This window comes from Girardinichthys multiradiatus, chromosome 17, assembly GCF_021462225.1.
Source record: "Girardinichthys multiradiatus isolate DD_20200921_A chromosome 17, DD_fGirMul_XY1, whole genome shotgun sequence".
Lineage (NCBI taxonomy): Eukaryota > Metazoa > Chordata > Actinopteri > Cyprinodontiformes > Goodeidae > Girardinichthys > Girardinichthys multiradiatus.
This window is the reverse complement of record NC_061809.1, coordinates 15,597,764-15,616,048: the sequence shown is the minus strand read 5'-3', so window position 1 is coordinate 15,616,048 and position 18,285 is coordinate 15,597,764. Positions and strand designations below refer to the sequence as shown.

At 41.4% G+C, this 18,285-nt stretch overlaps 1 protein-coding gene across 1 annotated transcript; it reads right to left on the bottom strand.

Annotated features, from left to right (window-relative positions):
- Positions 1 to 1,115: 1,115 nt before the first annotated feature.
- gpr37b (G protein-coupled receptor 37b) lies at positions 1,116 to 18,015 on the bottom strand. Its single transcript, XM_047390420.1, has 2 exons — positions 16,466 to 18,015; positions 1,116 to 3,132 (listed from the first exon to the last, which is right to left on the bottom strand). The coding sequence occupies exons 1-2, from the start codon at positions 17,447 to 17,449 to the stop codon at positions 2,317 to 2,319; spliced, it is 1,800 nt and encodes a 599-aa protein (XP_047246376.1). The 5' UTR covers positions 17,450 to 18,015; the 3' UTR covers positions 1,116 to 2,316.
- Between the last annotated feature and the right edge of the window lie 270 nt (positions 18,016 to 18,285).

The following is an 18,285-nucleotide window of genomic DNA, read 5'->3' as shown; positions in this document are numbered from 1 at the left end:
TGAATGTTGGTGATGCTTTCACACGTGTGGTAGCATGAGACGGACTCTACAACCCACACAAGTGGCTCAGGTAGTGCAGCTCATCCAGGATGGCACATCAAAGCGAGCTGTGGCAAGAAGGTTTGCTGTGTCTGTCAGCGTAGTGTCCAGAGCCTGGAGGTGCTACCAGGAGACAGGAACAGGAGGAGCACTGCCAGAGCCCTGCAAAATGACCTCCAGCAGGCCACAAATGTGCATGTGTCTGCACAAACGGTTAAAAACCGACTCCATGAGGATGGTATAAGGGCCCGACGTCCACAAATGGGGGTTGTGCTCACAGCCCAACACCTTGCAGGACGCTTGGCATTTGCCAGAGAACACTAGGATTGGCAAATTCGCCACTGGTGCCCTGTGCTCTTCACAGATGAAAGCAGGTTCACACTGAGCACATGTGACAAACCTGATAGAGTCTGGAGACACCGTGGAGAGAGAGATCTGCTGCCTGCAACATCCTTCAGCATGACCGGTTTGGCAGTGGGTCAGTAATGGTATGGGGTGACATTTCTTTGGAGGGCCGCACGGCCCACCATGTGCTCGCCAGACGTAGCCTGACTGCCATTAGGTACCGAGATGAGATCCTCAGACCCCTTGTGAGACCATATGCTGACCATATGTTGGCCCTGGGTTCCTCCTAATGCAGAACAATGCTAGACCTCATGTGGGTGGAGTGAGTCAGCAGTTCCTACAAGATGAAGACATTGAAGCTATGGACTGGCCCGCCCGTTCCCCAGACCTGAATCCAATTGAGCACATCTGGGACATCATGTCTCGCTCCATCCACCAACGTCACGTTGCACCACAGACTGTCCAAGAGTTGGCGGATGCTTTAGTCCAGGTCTAGGAGGAGATCCCTCAGGAGACCATCCGCCGTCTCATCAGGAGCATGCCCAGGCGCTGTAGGGAGGTCATACAGGCACGTGGAGGCCACACACAATACTGAGCCTCATTTTGACTTGTTTTAAGGACATTACATCAAAGTTGGATCAGTCTGTAGTGTGTTTTTCCACTTTAATTTTGTGTGTGACTCCAAATCCAGGCCTCCATTGGTTGATAAATTTGATTTCCATTGATGATTTTTGTGTGATTTTGTTGCCAGCACATTCAACTTTGTACAGAACAACATATTCAATGAGAATATTTCATTTATTCAGATCTAGGATGTGTTATTTGAGTGTTCCCTTTATTTTTTTGAGCAATGTATTGTGGTTGCAGTCAGCATCAGTAAGACCTTAATCTTAGTTGTGGATCAGCCTGTTGGATCCTCCATCTTGGCACCAGTGAAACTGTTTTGGGTTCATTTGACTTATTTGTCCCTAAGGGTTTTTTAGTAATTTAAAGTGACTATTTCACTGTGTCCGACCTCAGCAGATGATAGCAGTAGAACCTTGCTTATGGATTTCATCAATCCTCACATGTTAAAAGACAGAAAGAAAGCCTTTTTGCCTTTGCTATCATGTTATGACAATATGAATGCATGGGATGGAATGATGTGAAAGCCAGATTTATGTACAGATTTTAACCTTTTAAGGTTTTAAGGTCTTAAGGTTTAAATACTTTTTTTTTTTAACAATTTGCCTACTCCGATTATTTAGTTTCTTGCTCCTATTTCTTTTCTTTGGATTTTGAAGTACTAAGTGTGATTTCTTGTACTGTGTTTTCCCTTTTTAGGAGATTGATCACTAGTGAATGATATAACACACATGCCAATTTCTCCTAGCCACTTTTCAAAATGGGAAAGACAAGAGAACATACAATTCAAGAAAAGCAACAAAAGGTTAAAAAATCTCCAAAAATCTTTGTTAGAGAACTGGGTTTGAGAGTTTCGATGCAATAAGAGTTATTACATCTTTTCTAAGGGTGCCAGTCAGTCTGTTTAATAAACCATGAATCAGAAAGGTTAAAGGACCATGTCAACGGCTCCTTACACTAGGGTATATATGCCCTACAGATGGGAGCTTTGTGTGTCTTAAAGGTTTCAGGCAGGGTCGCTAAAAGTATGTAATGTATATGTTTGAATATCACCCAAGGCCATGAGTGTAAAAAAAGAGTTTGTTTTTGTTAGCTGTTTTTGGAAAAGAAGGGTTAGACTTTTACAAAGTGGAACCTTCTAGAGCCATTGGCTAAAGGTGAATTTTATTTTTGGTGTCCAACCTCATTTTTGTACTCATGTACAAAATGCGAGGAGACTAGATAAGGCAAATCTCTCTTAGCCAAGCACAAGAAACACAAGTCATGAACAGGCCCGGAAAATTGCCCTGCCTGATCGGGGCTATCAGCTCAGCAGTTGGAGCCAGCAGGGGTGTAGTTACTCAATTCCCTGCGGATAGTGCTGAATGGCGACAGCTCCAGTTCAGTAGTGCACTCATGCTCGTTATCATCACTAGCTGTGGCCGAGGAGGGTACGTGGTTACAGCAGCAGCAACAACAGCAGTCAAGGAACGCCCTCCCTAATGGACGACACAGCAGAAGCAGCAGCGCCGGTGTCACAGCAGCCCGACAGAACAACAGCAGCTGGGAGAGAAGATGCAAGATGGACATGGTGTGCTCTGGAACACCTGCTGCCATGTATGCAGATACTATGTTGCATATGTTCTCGGGCACCACACATGCACCATATACGATTGCCAGAGCCACGACAGTGCAGTTCATTTGGCTCTCCAACTTGATCTGCTTCTTATTGCTGCGAACACTGGCCTGCTCTGCATGCCTGATCTTGCGTGCTGTCACCAGCGAGCACCCAATGGTGAAGAGGGTCGGGAGGCAGAAGTAACAGCCAAAGCACCACCACAGCCGAGCACCCTCATAGGTCAGACCAAGCACATACAGCATATCAGGAAGGGATGTGGATATCCTAATAATACAGCGTTCAACTGGGGGCTCATCCGGAAGTCCAGTGTCCTCTGCCACGAGCTGTCGAATAAGGAGCTCTGGTAGGGCCAAGAGGAGGGCACCGATCCAGATGACTGCCAGCTTGGCTGTTGTAGAGGTGCAGTTCTCGATCATCTCGTAGTACATCTGGACATTGGTGGCTGCACGGAAGCGATCAATGCAGAGTGCACACAGGGTGAAGGTAGTCACGCCCAAGGAGGCAACCTGAACAAACAGACAAAAAATCAGTTTTAGAAATGTGTGTTTGAAGATGAATTGAATGTTAAACCATTTGTCTTTACAACTGTCAAGGACTAAACTCAAAATTAAATGGTTCATTAGAATTCACGTAGTAATTTAATCACGTAAAATTCCGTTGAAATAAAATACATTCTATGGTTGTAAAGTCACAAAATGGGAACAAGTTCATGTGGTATTACTACTTTAGCCAAGCACTGTATGCTGTACAAAACATTCATTCCCTAACAGAAATTACTTTTACAAAATATTCCTTTACCATCTAACTGCATAACATAAACATTATCCTAAAGCATCTAATGTCGCTTCAATTAATAGCAACAGAAACACAAGTCCTGGCACTAAGTTCTAAATATGACTTCGTAGTATCCCTCAAAGTGTATCTGAGAGATGGATTTTAAACTAAAGAAAGAAAATGAAATAAAGCATATACTGTAGCTGCTAATGTTTCTTCACATTTAAAAACCCAAATCTTTGTAGACTGTACAAGTTCCCTCACCATCTGTTGGATTCATGTATTTGCAGCCAAAGTGAGTTTGCATTCGTGTCCTGGAACAAATCATTCCCTTTTTGCACCAAACGCAGTCTAACCATTCTTGTTTTGCCTACCTTCTTTATTTTTGACTCACACTTGTGTCTCTTTTTATTTCCTCCTCTTACCATCTTAGAAACCTCTCCTTCTCTTTACAGAACCCTCCCTCCATCCCGCCCTTCATATCATGTTTAATTACAGCAGCCAGATTCCCAGATGGCCATGGTGAGCCAAGGCTTTGGTGCTGCAAACACATCCTTCCTGGACTGATATAGATGTACATGCTCTGCAAGATGTTCAGTGTAAGTAGGCCTCCCTCATACATCATGACACACACACACCGTGACATGGAGGTCCTAACCAGGCTAATGAAAGGTAACCATATGGAACTCTGAGGAGTAAGTGGGGGGAAAAAGCACTCTTAGGCTCCAGAGCCATCAACAGTAACTGTGATCAACGTGGCTCCTGAACCAGACTGTAATTACATGTCAGACCATCTTGTGACTCTTCTGCATGAAATATAAATGAATCAACAGCATATTTTAGGCAGGGTGCACTTCAGAAAAACAAATTCTCAAAGAAGCTATGTTTATTTTTAGACTTAGTTTTAGCATTAGTGACTTTTAGAGAACATTTCTAAAACACCTATAGATTCATGTAGAGGTCTTCTACCATTTATCATATTTAGCTAAAGCCGAAACAAGAGTGGAAACGTGTATGTTGCTTGATCAAACCACTGGAGAAGAACAATATTTTCCTGTAAAAGGGCTGGCCTGCTTCAATTTTGTTTTAACAAAAAACATTTGGTTCCTCACGTTTATGTGCCCATATGGGTAGAAAATGAACTGAACATTGGGTCTCGGGTTGTGTGCCAGGGGCTACCAGATAGCACCAAGTTAATTGCCTATACAGGTGTGATGGACAGATGGTAAAAAGTTGGACCCGTATATTGGTAGTGAATAAAATAATTTCGTTCAACTTTAAAGTTCCTGTCTGGTTAAAAAGGCTAATAATCTTGTCATACCTTGGAAGGGCTTAGGTTTGACATATTGGCCTCATTTAATGCATGTTAATATTCTACTTAAAGCACTCAGTCCAGCTGAGTTATGAGATTTTTCTGAAGCCTATGGTCCTTGGTTGAAATGACTCAGTAATATCTAAGAGGCCCTCATTCTAAGGGTTGGTTAAATTCTCAAAAAAACTACGCTTTTTCATCTTCTGTCAAATGGTATACTGAACATAATTAAAGCAACACAACAGGATATATGTTGTGGGGTAGTCTGACACCTGAAGAAACATATTTTGTCAAATGCATCAAAGCTTAATTTTTTCTGTCTTTCAGCAGAATCATGGCTCTGTTCAATCACTTCTGACTGTTCTGTAAGAAACTATTAAACTTAATTTCTTGGCCAACATAGAAAACAGCAATTCAAATGTTTGCATTCAGATAAGGTGCGAGGGCCCTCCGATGCTGCTTGTAGCTTTCAGACCTCCTGTCTTGTTCCAGTAATGTTCAGTGACTATAGACCTGTTGCACTGACATCACAACGGTCCTAGAGACTCCCCTTGGCCCAGTTGAGAAAGCAAGCAAGCACCATTCAGGACCCCCAGCCATTTCCTTATTGCCGTGTAGTTGGAGTTGAAGATGGCATCCTACACCTTTTTCTACAAACCAATGGACAGAGCAGGCAGCACTGTGAGCATCATGTTCTTAGATTTCTCCATTGCATTTAACACAATTCAACCTAATTTGCTTTATCAGAAACTCCCGAAGACTGAGGTGGAGGCCTCAATAATCTCCTGGATGAAAGACTACCTGACAAACAGACCACAGTTTGTGAGACTGAAGGGTTGTGTGTTCAACCAGGTAGTCAGCAGCACAGGAGCACCACAGGGGACGGTACTCTCACCATTCCTTGTCTTTCTGTACACTTAAGACCTCCAGTATTAGACAGACTCCTGTCATCTGCAGAAATACTCGGATGATTCTGCAGTCGTGGGGTGGGTCAGAGATGGACAAGAAGCTGAGTACAGGGAGCTGGTGGAGTGCTTTGTGGCATGGTGTGGAAACAATCATCTCAACTTGTACACGAATAAAACAAAGGATATGATTATAGATTTCAAGAGGACAGGAGTATATTAAACACCATTTCCATTATGGGAGAAGAAGTGGAGGTGGTGGAGGAGGATAAATACATTGGTATTCACCTGGACAACAGACTGGAGTAGAGATGCAACTGTGAAGCTGTCCACCAGGAACAGAGCAAACTGTTTTTCTTGAGGAAGCTTAGGTCATTTAGCATTTGCAGCGAGATGCTGCAAATCTTCTATAAGTTTGTTGTGGAGAGTGCGATCTCTTCTGCCATCATCTGCTGGGGTAGCAGCCTCAGAGCCAGGGAAAAAAGATCAACAAGCTAATAAAGAAGGCTGGCTCTGTTCTTGGGACTCCTCTAGAACCTCTGGAGATCATTGTGCAAAGAAGGATTCTTCATAAAATGAAGAACATTATGGAGAACCCTGAGCATCCTCTTTATGAGACTGTCTTACAACAACAGTCTGTCTTTAGTCAGAGGTTTCTTTAGAACTACTGTAAGAATATTCTGAGCTACAACAACATATTAATTCCCTTTAGGTTTAATAAGGTATTTTGGAACTGAATTAAATTATAATTTGTTCCTTAAACATGCTAAAATCTATAGTTCATGTTCTCCCATCAATCTATAGCACTTCCAAGGTCTGTATGACCCACTTCTAAATCACTAGTAACAATTCAGTATATATGCGCAGGTACTTGCACACGTTGAATATTTCATAGCTTGAAACATAGGGCTTCCATGAAGACTTGGGGTACCCAGCTTTGATCAAGTGTGTCAGACTGGAAAGCAAGGGCAGGATGAACAAGTATAGCTTTGTATTGGAGGGGAGATGGGGAAGTGAGATTGTCCAAGAGTCAGGGTTGGTGAGGTGCCGAAGTTGTTTGTTTTTGCAGACATATGCAAATGAGAGTGAGAAACAAGGGGAAAATAATGGACAAGAGTAATTTATGAGGCAAACAAAGAAAAAATAACACATCAGTGGGTTAAAGGGAATGCAAAGTGACAGGGGAAGAGAAATATGTCTTATCATCTGCAGAATAATTAGCAATGTTAATGTGGCATTTGGTCCCAACAGCAGACTCTGTCATGTTAACTCTACCTACATGTGAGAAAACAGGCCAGGTAGCCTCAAGGCTCTAGTCCCATTATTTCAAACAATACTCACATAAGTGGTGCAAAGTGATCTACTAGCAATCCAAGCAATCCATGAGAATAACTTTAAAATACTTCTCATTGTGAAAAGGAAGAAGACATAATGCAAAACCTGTTGATTTTTATAGGCTTTATACAAGGCTAATTATACCAAAATGGATACCATTTATTTGAGTGCTTTATATTTTACTTCCTTAAGTTATTTATTGAAATTAAACAAGGACTCTTTTTCTAAGTTCTGGAACAAAACAACAACACAAAAAAATCCTTTAATCTCGAGGACACGTTTTTTTTTTTTTATGTTTCAGTGCTCTATTTGCACAGCAGGTGACAGACATTTTCCCCCATTGATGTTTTTAACAACGGCCAATTAACGCCTTGAAAAAAGGACTTGAGAGCTGGTGGTACAAAGGCTCCTGTTTTAAATGGGATCTTAACAAAGATTGGTTGAGCAAGTGTGGACCACAGCCTGCTTGCAGCTGCTGTCAGAGCTAATGGTGCTATCAGGTAATGTATGGGCTGACGTCAAAGCAAAACAATGCCCAGCAACAACCAGTCTTTAAGTAATAGAGTGGACAGAGAAGGGGTCATTCCACCTGCTGCATTTATTCTGAGTGTGACCCAGTGACTACTTTAGCAGACTATAACTCCTACCAGAAAGCTCACACCTTTGACACCAGACATATAATAGCTTGGTTGGAAGAAGAACAGAAACATAGAGAGCAGATACAAAAGCATGTAAATGTACATGTCAGACAGGAGGCCTTCAGACAATTACAACATACAGAGTTTCTTAAATCTTAACAAATTTTATACAGCTTCAATAATTAAAGTTGCCTTATAATTCCTATGTTATATTTGATACTTAAAGAGAATTTAGGACGCCAGAAGTAGAACTATAATTATAGCCCCTCCACCAGCCGCCACTGACGGATGGTTATTTTATTTTTTGTTACAAAAAAATCACAGCTCTCAGAAGGTAAATAAATGGTAAATGGACATTCACATATGGCAGGAGGAAGCTGGAATTGAACCCACAACCTTCTGAGTGCAAGATGAGTATTCTTCCTACTGAGCCACAGTCACCTCATAGGCAGTGTCACACCTAGCAACAGGGTCAACCACATCACCTCACTGAGATATCTGTTGTCTCCTCGCTCAGAGTTGCTCTAAGCAACTACTTGAAACACTTTTAAACTGAGACTTCTTGCCAGAAATATTTAGGCTGAGTTCAGAGCTCTCTGAGATTCTTTGTGAATATTGGCTCTGATCTCAATCCACCTTTGGGGATGTGATGGAACAGGAGATTTGCAGCATGGGATGAATGTTTCCAACAGCAGCCTGCAGTTTGGTCTTTAACAGGTATGCTGCCTAATGCACCTTTGAAATAGCCCTACTATACTGAGAATAATGAGCGACTCCTCTTGGTGTCCACACAATGACTGCATTTTTCCTGATCAGAAAGACCTCCAAACAGCTAAATTGTCTTTCTTGTAAGCAAGAAAAAAAGAGCTGGAATAACAGCATGGCTTTAGTAGTCTCCACACAGCCTGAGGAAGCTAATATTTCTGAATCGTTTTTTCTGGCATCTCATTATAAGGAGTTTAAATCAAACAAAACATTTTCGAGGACAACGTTTTAAAACCTTGGTATACCTTGATGCTGGCACATGGATAGTTCAACAATAGCCAGTTCTACTGTCTTTTACTCTCTCTAGTAGATGGATTGGTTCAATTGTTGTGAATGCATATTCATTATGTGAGTCAGAACATTTTGTATATCCGCCCTTCAAGATATGAAATGTTTTTGTGCTGTTTATGAATGAGAGGAGAGGTCTCCAAGATTTACTGTTCAACTCCATTCTGTCCATTCCGCTATAAAATGAGAGTTTATAGTTTATTTTCTCTATAGAACTGGAAAGAAAAAATGGCAGCAAATGGATGAAATCAATACTACTTTTGTGCAAGTAAACATACAAAGATCCATAGACACATCAGTACCATAAGTGCTCCTTTCATTGAATTAAAAACAACAATGCTGCATTTAATGCTTTTGCCCCAGTACACTACAGAGTGTCTGGGGCTAGTTTTTCATAGCCAATAAATTTCCCTCCCATTAAGTTATGTCCTAACCGGTGGCAGATTTCCTCTAAAAAATTGCATTTTCCTCTCAGCGTACAGTAGCTACTGGAGGATTCCCATTCCAGGTCATTGATTTCTGCCTGGGAGTGTTGTCGTTGCGGCAGCACAAAACCTCACATAGCAGATTATGTTCAAATCTGCAAAGGCCTGCCATATGCTGACGTTTCTATGTTGACTTACGACTCCATAATGGCAATGATCTAATGAATATTTCAGGCTTACACGGATAATTATCAGTTTGGTTAATTGCATCCTACTGCAGACCCAAACTTTACTGCAGGCTGTTGTGTGATCTTATTACAAGACACATAGAAACACAGTATCTGCTCATCCATAGACAAAGAGCTGACTGAATGAACCATCATGCATTATATATGCAGAGCTACTAATTACATATCATGAATAATTAACACGATTAACCATTAGTCATGTTCTCTGGCTAAAAATGAAGAGGATGAGGGCTTTTGTACAAAATTGGTGTATGTTGTATCTTTGAGTACATATATTTAGTATATTGTGTCTGTGGGTGGCCAAATGCCCTCTGATTGGATTCAATTATGTGGATCTGTGTGTCTTTCCCCTGAGGCTTGTTTCTAATCACAGATAGCTCATGCAAAGAGAGCAGGGAGGGGGGACTGAGGGGAGAAAAGGTTCGAGCAGTGATCAGCAGAGGCAAGGCTATCCCATCCATCTGGAGGATCAGCACACTTTACTGACTTTGAGCTTGTGTGTGTGTCTGTGTAAGAATAAAAGACATGGGGAGGAATGAAGATGAATTCAGTGAAGAAAATCACCTATTAGGTGCTTGTAAAAGTAATTTGATTTAGTATACACTTATTCTTCAACATCAAAGCATACAGAATACTACAACAGCATCTGAGCTCTTTGGGTACAGTGTAGTGGCTTAATATACTAATACATCACACAGGAACACCATGAAATCAAGGTTGTGATTTTGATCCAGTTGCTTCAAGTTTGCACCCCTGTGCATGTTGAAAGGAGTGACTGTGTCAAGGTGATGCATGTCCTGCCATTACTACCAATTTCTACACTATATATGGGTCTACCTCCGGCCGCCTCTGTGGTTCTGAGGCCCTATCCTTCTTTGTCTTTCTTCTCCTTCATCAATCATTTGTCCTCTTGATTTTTCCAACCTTTTTTATGCTCACGACTCTAGGACAGGTGGGAAGGCCCTGCAAGGGGCACAAACTAAAGGGTTACCCTGAGCACACAGATTTTTAAAAGCTGGGATAAATGGCCAGATGTAACCATGCACTAGTAAGGCTCTAATAGTATGACTACATGGGATTGTAGTAAGAATTGTAATAAAATACAGTCTGAATGCCTTTCCCAGATTATTTGTAAAAACAAATGTAAAAACAATGTATCATTTTTCTTCCGTCTCACAGTTATGCGCTACTTTTTGTTAGTCTATCACATAAAATCCCAATAAAATACATTGCAGTTGGTTGCAGCTGCAAGTTTCCATATTACTTCTAAAACTGTAACATCAGATGTTATAATGTCTTTGAAATGGCATTAAATATTACATCAGCATGTAAATTGCAAGGCCATAACACTTACAATGCATATATTAGCCAACAATTATTGCCCTCCAATCAGTCTTTTGCAATATGAACACCACACAAATTGATATTGCAATGGCGATATATTTGCAATACATTCTGAAGGTGAAAGATATGCCTAAAGATGCTGCCAGAGCAGGAACCCTCCTCAATCATTAGGTCATCTACCGTATTGTTTTGAAGCTTTATTTTTGCAACTCTTGAGTTGTTCCAGAATTCTAATTAGAAATAGGGGAAACAGCATTGCTACAAATCTCTCTGTCCTTTCCTTAGTATCTACCTGTTACTGCACAAACTTTACTCTGGTGATAATGATGAGGTACAGATGACAACAACAGCCTCTTACACAAAGATTTTTGGTATTTTTCTGCAATTGACATTTTCCCAAGACACATGGAGCCTCTTTTGTTTCATCTATTCAGCTCCACCTTTTACAACTGGGTCTGTCAGAAGCAGCTGAGTGTGGGGGGTTTGTAACTGCGGAGGTAGACCGAGCAACATGTGAGGACACTTGGTCTAATTCATATAAGTGCATCTCGCAACAAGGTTAATCCTGAGATGAAAAACTGGATCTAAGAAGAGAAGCGCAAGGCAATGCTTTGTCAAAAAGACCAATGGACTCGGGGTGCATTCACACTGCTGAAGCATAAAGAAAGTCTGTCTCTTCTTGGTTTTTGTTACGTCAGTGTTCCAATGTAGTTGTGCGCCTACACCTCTTCACTACTCCACGTAGCCCCACGAGACATCAAACTCCTTCGACTTCGAATTCAAGCTCTTAGTATGTTTTTCCTTCTTTTACTCAAATGTACTGCTCTTATGTCACATTGTATGATACACTAGGAACGTCACGCATTCACACGGCAAGCGAACTGCTCCAGGGTCCGGATAAACCCTGCCGTAACCATCGGTATAAACCATTCAAGGGTATGGTTTGTCCTTTCAGGGTCTGGGATGGGTTCACACTGGCCCGACCCTCTCCAGAAACCGGATTCTGGCACGGAAAAGCATTTTAAAGGTTTGTTGCGAAAATGTACACCAAAACTATCTGGTAATGTCACCAAAAATGCAGTTTGTGAGTGGTAGACAAATGCAAAATACTGACATCGGTGTGGACAAAACCTAATGCTATGCTCACACTGGTCTTGATGCTCAATTCTAATTTTTTGCGGACATTCGATTATTTTTTTTTTTTTTGCATGGTTGTTCACTGCATTGTCATAAAAGTCTTTGCCTATTGCATTACTACGCATTCACAATAGTTCTTACTATACCCCAGAAACTGTTTGAAGTTAAAATGCAGTTTTTGCCATTTATTTGTAGCTCAGCTACAAAAAAGAAGTGTTGTGTCTAGAAAAATGACAGAGCATAAAATTATTTGACTGGTTTGAAATGTACATTCTTTGTTAGGAATACCACCTGTAGCGAACCTTTTACTTTATTCATAAACATTGTCGTGATCCTGAATTCAAAACGGTTTCATGCTAATAAATAGTGCATTCTAGCTTCAAAGATGAGGGCAGACTCTTTTGCTTTTTTTAGAGATGCACCAATCAATGGGCCATCAATTGGAATCTGGTAATTTCCCTTTGCACTGACTGGCGATTGGCAGGACAAGTACTAAATAATTTATTTCCTTGTCTCATTTATTAAATGCATAAAAAACTAAGAGCTTCTGCAGTTTTGATCAATAAATAAATCACCCAAAAACAAGCATTTTGATGTACTTCTTTTGAGATAAATTTGACGCATAATTGGGGAAAATCTTTCAATTCTTTCAGTTTGTGTTGGATTAAAAACGACTTCAAAAATAACCCGTAGCACATTATTTCTCTTTAATGCGTTCTAGTCCTAAATCCTTACAAAATAGTCAAACTTGAAATTGCCAGGTCAAGCCCTGAAGAAAACCAGTAATCAGTATTGGCCAGGAAAAGCCTGATTGATACATTTCTAAATTGAAGTTAATAGGACCTAATGTTTAAAATTATTCAGTGATGGGAGAATATTTTTCAATCAAATGTGCTGAATAACTTCACGTCCTTGACGCAATATTTAGTACACTTTATTTTTTACTTAACCTATCGCCACAGTTCTGTTTCCTATGAGCTGCCAGGTGCAAAAACTCCAATTACTGCCGATTAATTTTAGCTCAGTTATCAGTTTTAAGCATAACAGCCAAGATGGGCTGTCTGCAATAACAGCTGCAAAGCATATCGGGGATAATGCAAGATGGCTGTTTCGCAAATTTTGATTTTGTTCAGCTTTCCTTCAATTATACAGCTGTGTTTGCTCACACATCACAGCAGAAAATTGCTCTCTTTGAGGCTGGAAAATTCCACAGTCCACTGAATGTTGAATAAAACAAGGTTTACTGAAGATGGTGCCATCTAGCGATTTTGAATTCACGTTTGTTGCATGCGTCTATGTGTACGTCTTCCCTCCAAATGTTGATGCCCACATCAGTAACACTGCTTGAGTAATGGGAAGAATGAAGTCACTTCATGTTATTTGAATGCATGCAAGTAAGTTTTGCTGAATGCTCCTCAGGGAAGGTAATAGCCTTAGGCCGCATTACTCACAGTCTGTTTTCACACATGTATGCACACACACACTTAAATAAGCAGAGATGAGACCCTGTGCACGTGCCGTGATGATTGCATCTTCACATGAAAGAAAAGGATGGAGACAAATGAGCACCATGTTTTCACAAAAAACATATTCTGTATTAAATAGCCCATCCTGGAGGCGTGTCAGTAAGATTACTGAAAGATAACGCAGGGAGAATATCAGTTTCTGGTCTAACAAAAATTAAAACATATGTAGTCCCAAGGTGTTTGTAATATTGAAGTTCTTATCAGTTCTTCAAGGCTTGCTGTGAAAGCTAGTCCAAAAATTGTTAATAGAACCTCTCAAGGGTTGTGACTGAAGAGTAATGTTATAGCCTCCTTTATTCATTCCAAAACCTGTTTTAATGTGTGCTTGGGACCCAGTGTCCTGTTCAACCATCAGATCAAAGCTATGTCTCACAGATGAATAGAAATTAGTTGGTATGTTGAAGAGCAACCCAGGTTTTACGACTGCACACGCCAGTCATGAACATAAAACTGCTGGAACAGTAATGTCTCTGTAGACAGTGAAGTAAGTTTTACATCAACATAGACTGAGGTGCTGGCTGCCTAGAAATAAGCCCCTGCTAAATAACAGGCACCTTTAAACTTAAATAGGCAGCTCCCCACATGAAGCAATCCAGAGTCCTTCTTAAAAAAGTTTTTTTTCATCAGAGGAGAAAAAATGTTTTACCATTTGCCCACAACAACATGTTTGAGAGTCAATGTGTGTTGTTAAAACAGAAACAGATTGCACCCACTATCCAGTGTGGTAGAGGTACAATCATTTCACAAAGTGTAATGAATGCTGCAATAGGAAAATGATGCTAAATACACATCACAGTAGTTATGAAATGCATGAAGCAAGCCCGCAATAAGCTTCTGGAATCTTGTGGACTTTCCTTGCTAGGACGCCAGCCATTTTTAATTAACTCTACCATCTCTGGTAATATATATCTAACTGAAATCATGCCAAAAGCTTGTTAATGCTTACACAAACATTTAAACACTTCTCTAAATATACACAAGGATGTATATAAAGTAACAAATAAAATATTAAAATTGTATGACAATCTATGTTTTTTCTAAGATATAAAAAAAAAGATATACCATATTTGTACAGTATTAAAAATTTAATTGATATGAATATGCAATAAAAGAAACTAAAGGTAAGATCTTTTAATTGTAATAAAAGTGCCCTTTCTGATTGAGGATAAATTATGACAGCCCCACATTTATTCCCACTTTAAACGTTTATACCTACATGCAGGTGTATCACATCAGGTGAACATGATTAGAACATTGTCACACAGCATTTTAAAGGAGGTTTGCAGTGTTTCAGCTTGGGATATTTGGCTAAGTTAGCCCCTGACTGCTGAGGTGAGAGTGAAGACTACAGTGAGATCCAAAGAGGCTGTCTGAGGCCTTCAGAAAGATGATTGTAACAGTTAATGAGTCTAATAAGGGAATTTAAAGAGGTTTAAAAATTTATTTGAAATCCGCCTTTTCACTGTACATTTAATAAAACTGCCAATGTCCAGATCATGCTGTCCAAGCAGGTTTAACCCGGAAAACAGACCACAAAAATGCTAAAAGAAGTCTCCAAAAAACTCAAAAGGTCTCGCAGGACCGACAATAGGTTCTTCCTACTGATGATGTAAAAGTGCATGCCTACATAATCAGAAGAGAACCTGCACAAGGTAAACTTCCAAGGGAGATGTGGAAGGAGGAAACAATTGCTTTCTAAGACTGACCTAAAGGCCAGACACAATGTAGACAGAGAGCAGGACTTCAAAAACATAAACCTAATACAGCATTCCAGGAAAATAATCTCATATCTGTGAGGCATGGAGGTGAAAGTTCATGATTTGGGGATGCTTGGCTGCAGCAGGACCTGGCCAGCTCACCATCATAGAATCCACCATATTTTTTACCATGCATTAGAGGGTGCTCGAAACTGTTGAATCATCTGTTAAAGCTAAAGCTAAACTGGACCCTACAACACGACAATGACACAAAACATACCAGAACATTCACCAAGGACTGGTTGAGAATTCAGATATAAAAGGTCCTGAGCTAAGTCAAAACCCAGTCTCTTGAAACAGGCTGTACATGCATGAGACCCCATAAACATCTCACTGCTGAAAGTGAGGAGCGTGGCAAACTTTCCTCACATCAAAGTCGGACACTAGTGTTCAACTGATGTCATTTCAACCAAAAAGGGTAACACCAGCTGTCAGAGACTAGTGTGTCATGACGTTTTACTCACTTAGAAGATACATCTTGTTGTTAGAAATTGTTTAACCAGTACAGGGCTACTTTTTGGTGTTGACCTGTTATTAAAAAAAACTTCTTTTTCCAGAGTCAAAATAAAAAGTAAGTGTATCTGAACATCACTTAGTAAAAAACTGAATATTTAATGTAGTGCTCTAATATTTCTCCAATTTTTATTTGAGCGTAAGTGCATCATTCTAACCATATGTGGATTAGATCAAATTCACAATATACACAAACCTGAGCATCCAATGGTTGTTTTTCAAATTCATTCAAGGTATTTGTTGTGTAAAAAGAACAGTTTTCATTGCCAGTTTGTCAGAAATTTATTGCATGCATTTTCTAATGAGTTTCATAACTTTTACCCTCCTTTCAAATGATTGTGACAATAGTTATTATTAACAAGGTCGGGGTTCCTGAGTGGAAAGCATCTGGTTTGCACAAAAGACATCCTGTGGATAAATCTAACACTGGTGTCATTTGAGAAGATGAGCTCACAAAGGAGATGTTGTACAATACAGCAAACAGCCCACCTGAAGCATCTCTCTGGTCCTCTAAAAAGGGACAATCCATAATAGTTGCAGCACAATGAATGGGTTGTGACCGGCATCTTTCTGCTTCAGAGAAGGGGACCTTTTTTTGCAGAATTAGAAATTGCTAAACTCTTCTGTGTTTTAAGGAAATGTCACACGAAGGTTTTAATCCTCAAGGGCTTTGTAACTTAAATCTCACTGAAACTTGACTCATGCATGCAATGCAAGAGGGAAAACTCTTAGCTGAAAGGCCAACATATTTATCACTTTTTACTTTTGAGTTGCGATGCAAATCAGGAAAAGTTGATAAATTACACTGCTTTCTAAGACTAAATTACACTCTTTACTCAATACATCCCCCTAAAAATAAACAACAGAATTACCTCCACATAGGGCACCACTTTGCAGGTAAACTCCCCCAACAGGCATGACTTTGTGAGCTCATGGAAAACCACCATGGGGAGGCAGAAGAAGATAAGCACAAAATCCCACACGGCCAGATTGGCCAGCAGAGAGTTGGAGATGCTCTTCATGTAGTAGTTCTGGCACACGATGCATAGGATGGCGATGTTGCCCGCTATGCCAACCAGGAAAATTACGCCTGACACGCATGTGATTGCATAGGCGCCATACGTTTCGCTCGTCACGGGGTAGAACGGGTTCTTGATCTCGTCTCCAAAATCCGGCGAGCCAGGAGGGGTGATCGGGGTGGCATCCCACGGGTTATCCTCCCTGAAGGTGAAAAACTCGGGCCTCCTGGTGAAGAGGTCAAGCGGGAGGTCGGTGGACGTAAGAGCCACCGGTTTGGGGACGGGTTCCCACGGTGACATACCCACAGCGCTTCTGTTGTGTTTGTTCCTCCACCTCTTCCCCGTCTTTGAGCCTCTTTGGTGCTTGTCCCCCTCCTCCAGCACCCCTCCTCCATCTTCCCGAACCATTGAAAGAGGCTTAGCCGCATTGTAGTGTCCACCTGCCGGCGTCCCCGCGCTACCATTCAACTTTATCCTCTTATTATGATGGCGCGTCGCGTCCCAGTGGGACAACCCGCCGGGATCCTCCACGGGTGTCACGCTCCTATTGAAGTCGCGTTTGCCGTGTCCGGCTCGCCTTCTTCCCCCCTCTGTCGCCCTCTTCCACGGCCGAGTGGAGTTAAGGCTCGCACCTGTGGCGTATCCGGGTAAGAGCGCGCGGTCTCGGGCTTTGTTTTGACGGCTTTCCCGGGGCGGACCGTGGAAAGTCCTGCTAGAGTAGCCGCTGCTGATGCTGTCGTCTTTGCTCCCAACTTCTGCATTATTATTTTTCAGGGATAACAAAACATGTGCATGGGCGAGTATTATAACTAACGTCCAAGCCTGCAGAACCTGCATGATCCAGGAGTTATATCACCGAGTGCAGCTCTATTTCATCCTCATGATGAGCTGCATCTGCAAACCGCGCTGCAAAATATCCCCAAAGCCAGTTTTCTTCTCCGTCAGCTTTCAAGGTCTTGGGATTATCGGACACCAAGAAAGGAGAAAACACGCATTGCAAAAAGATGCATTTCCAACCACACGCTTTGCAGCATTTAATTTCCAGCTGTGCTCCTCTCCGTGCTTTAGTTCACTGGGCTGGGTCGGCAGCAGCAGCGTCAAAGCGGTGCAGTCAGTGTGTAAAGCCCGCTAGACTGCGGTGCACTGGAGTGGAGGGAGAGTGAAAAACCAGGAAAAGAGAGAGGGGACGGCTGATGCTCTCTCCTTATCTTCCTTCCTTCGCTTTCTGTCCGGCGTGAGGACCGTACGCTGCAGGAAAATGGACTCCCCTGGCGGCTAACCCCGATCTGTCATCCCTCATCCATCATGGAGCATCCAGCAGCCCCGGAGCACACTACGGCTATTGCCTCCTCCCTTCCGGCAGGGAAGAGCATGCCACGCCCGGCAAGACGTGCTAATAAATACATTACCCATTTTTACGTAGTCTCTTTTATGCATAGGCGGCGCTGTGACTCAAATTAAACATGATTGCAAAGTGAGCACAGAGGTCTATTTGTTTGTTTCAAAAGGAAACCAAGTTTATAAAAATGCATGCATACCCTTTGACCGTTGTTACATGTTTTTCATGTTTCAACTGCAATATAACTGCATTTCTTTGACATTTTATTTGCTAGACCCCTGTTTTTCAACCCTGGTCCTACAGTACCCTACATGTTTCAGATGGTTACCTACTT

Bases quoted from the DNA above. Each gene is read 5' to 3' on its own strand.
- gpr37b (XM_047390420.1), bottom strand. From the start codon at position 17,449: ATGCAGGTTCTGCAGGCTTGGACGTTAGTTATAATACTCGCCCATGCA. The intron at 3,133-16,465 runs GTAATTCTGTTG...CTGTTTGTTCAG, and splicing joins AAGTGGTGCCCTATGTGGAG to GTTGCCTCCTTGGGCGTGAC.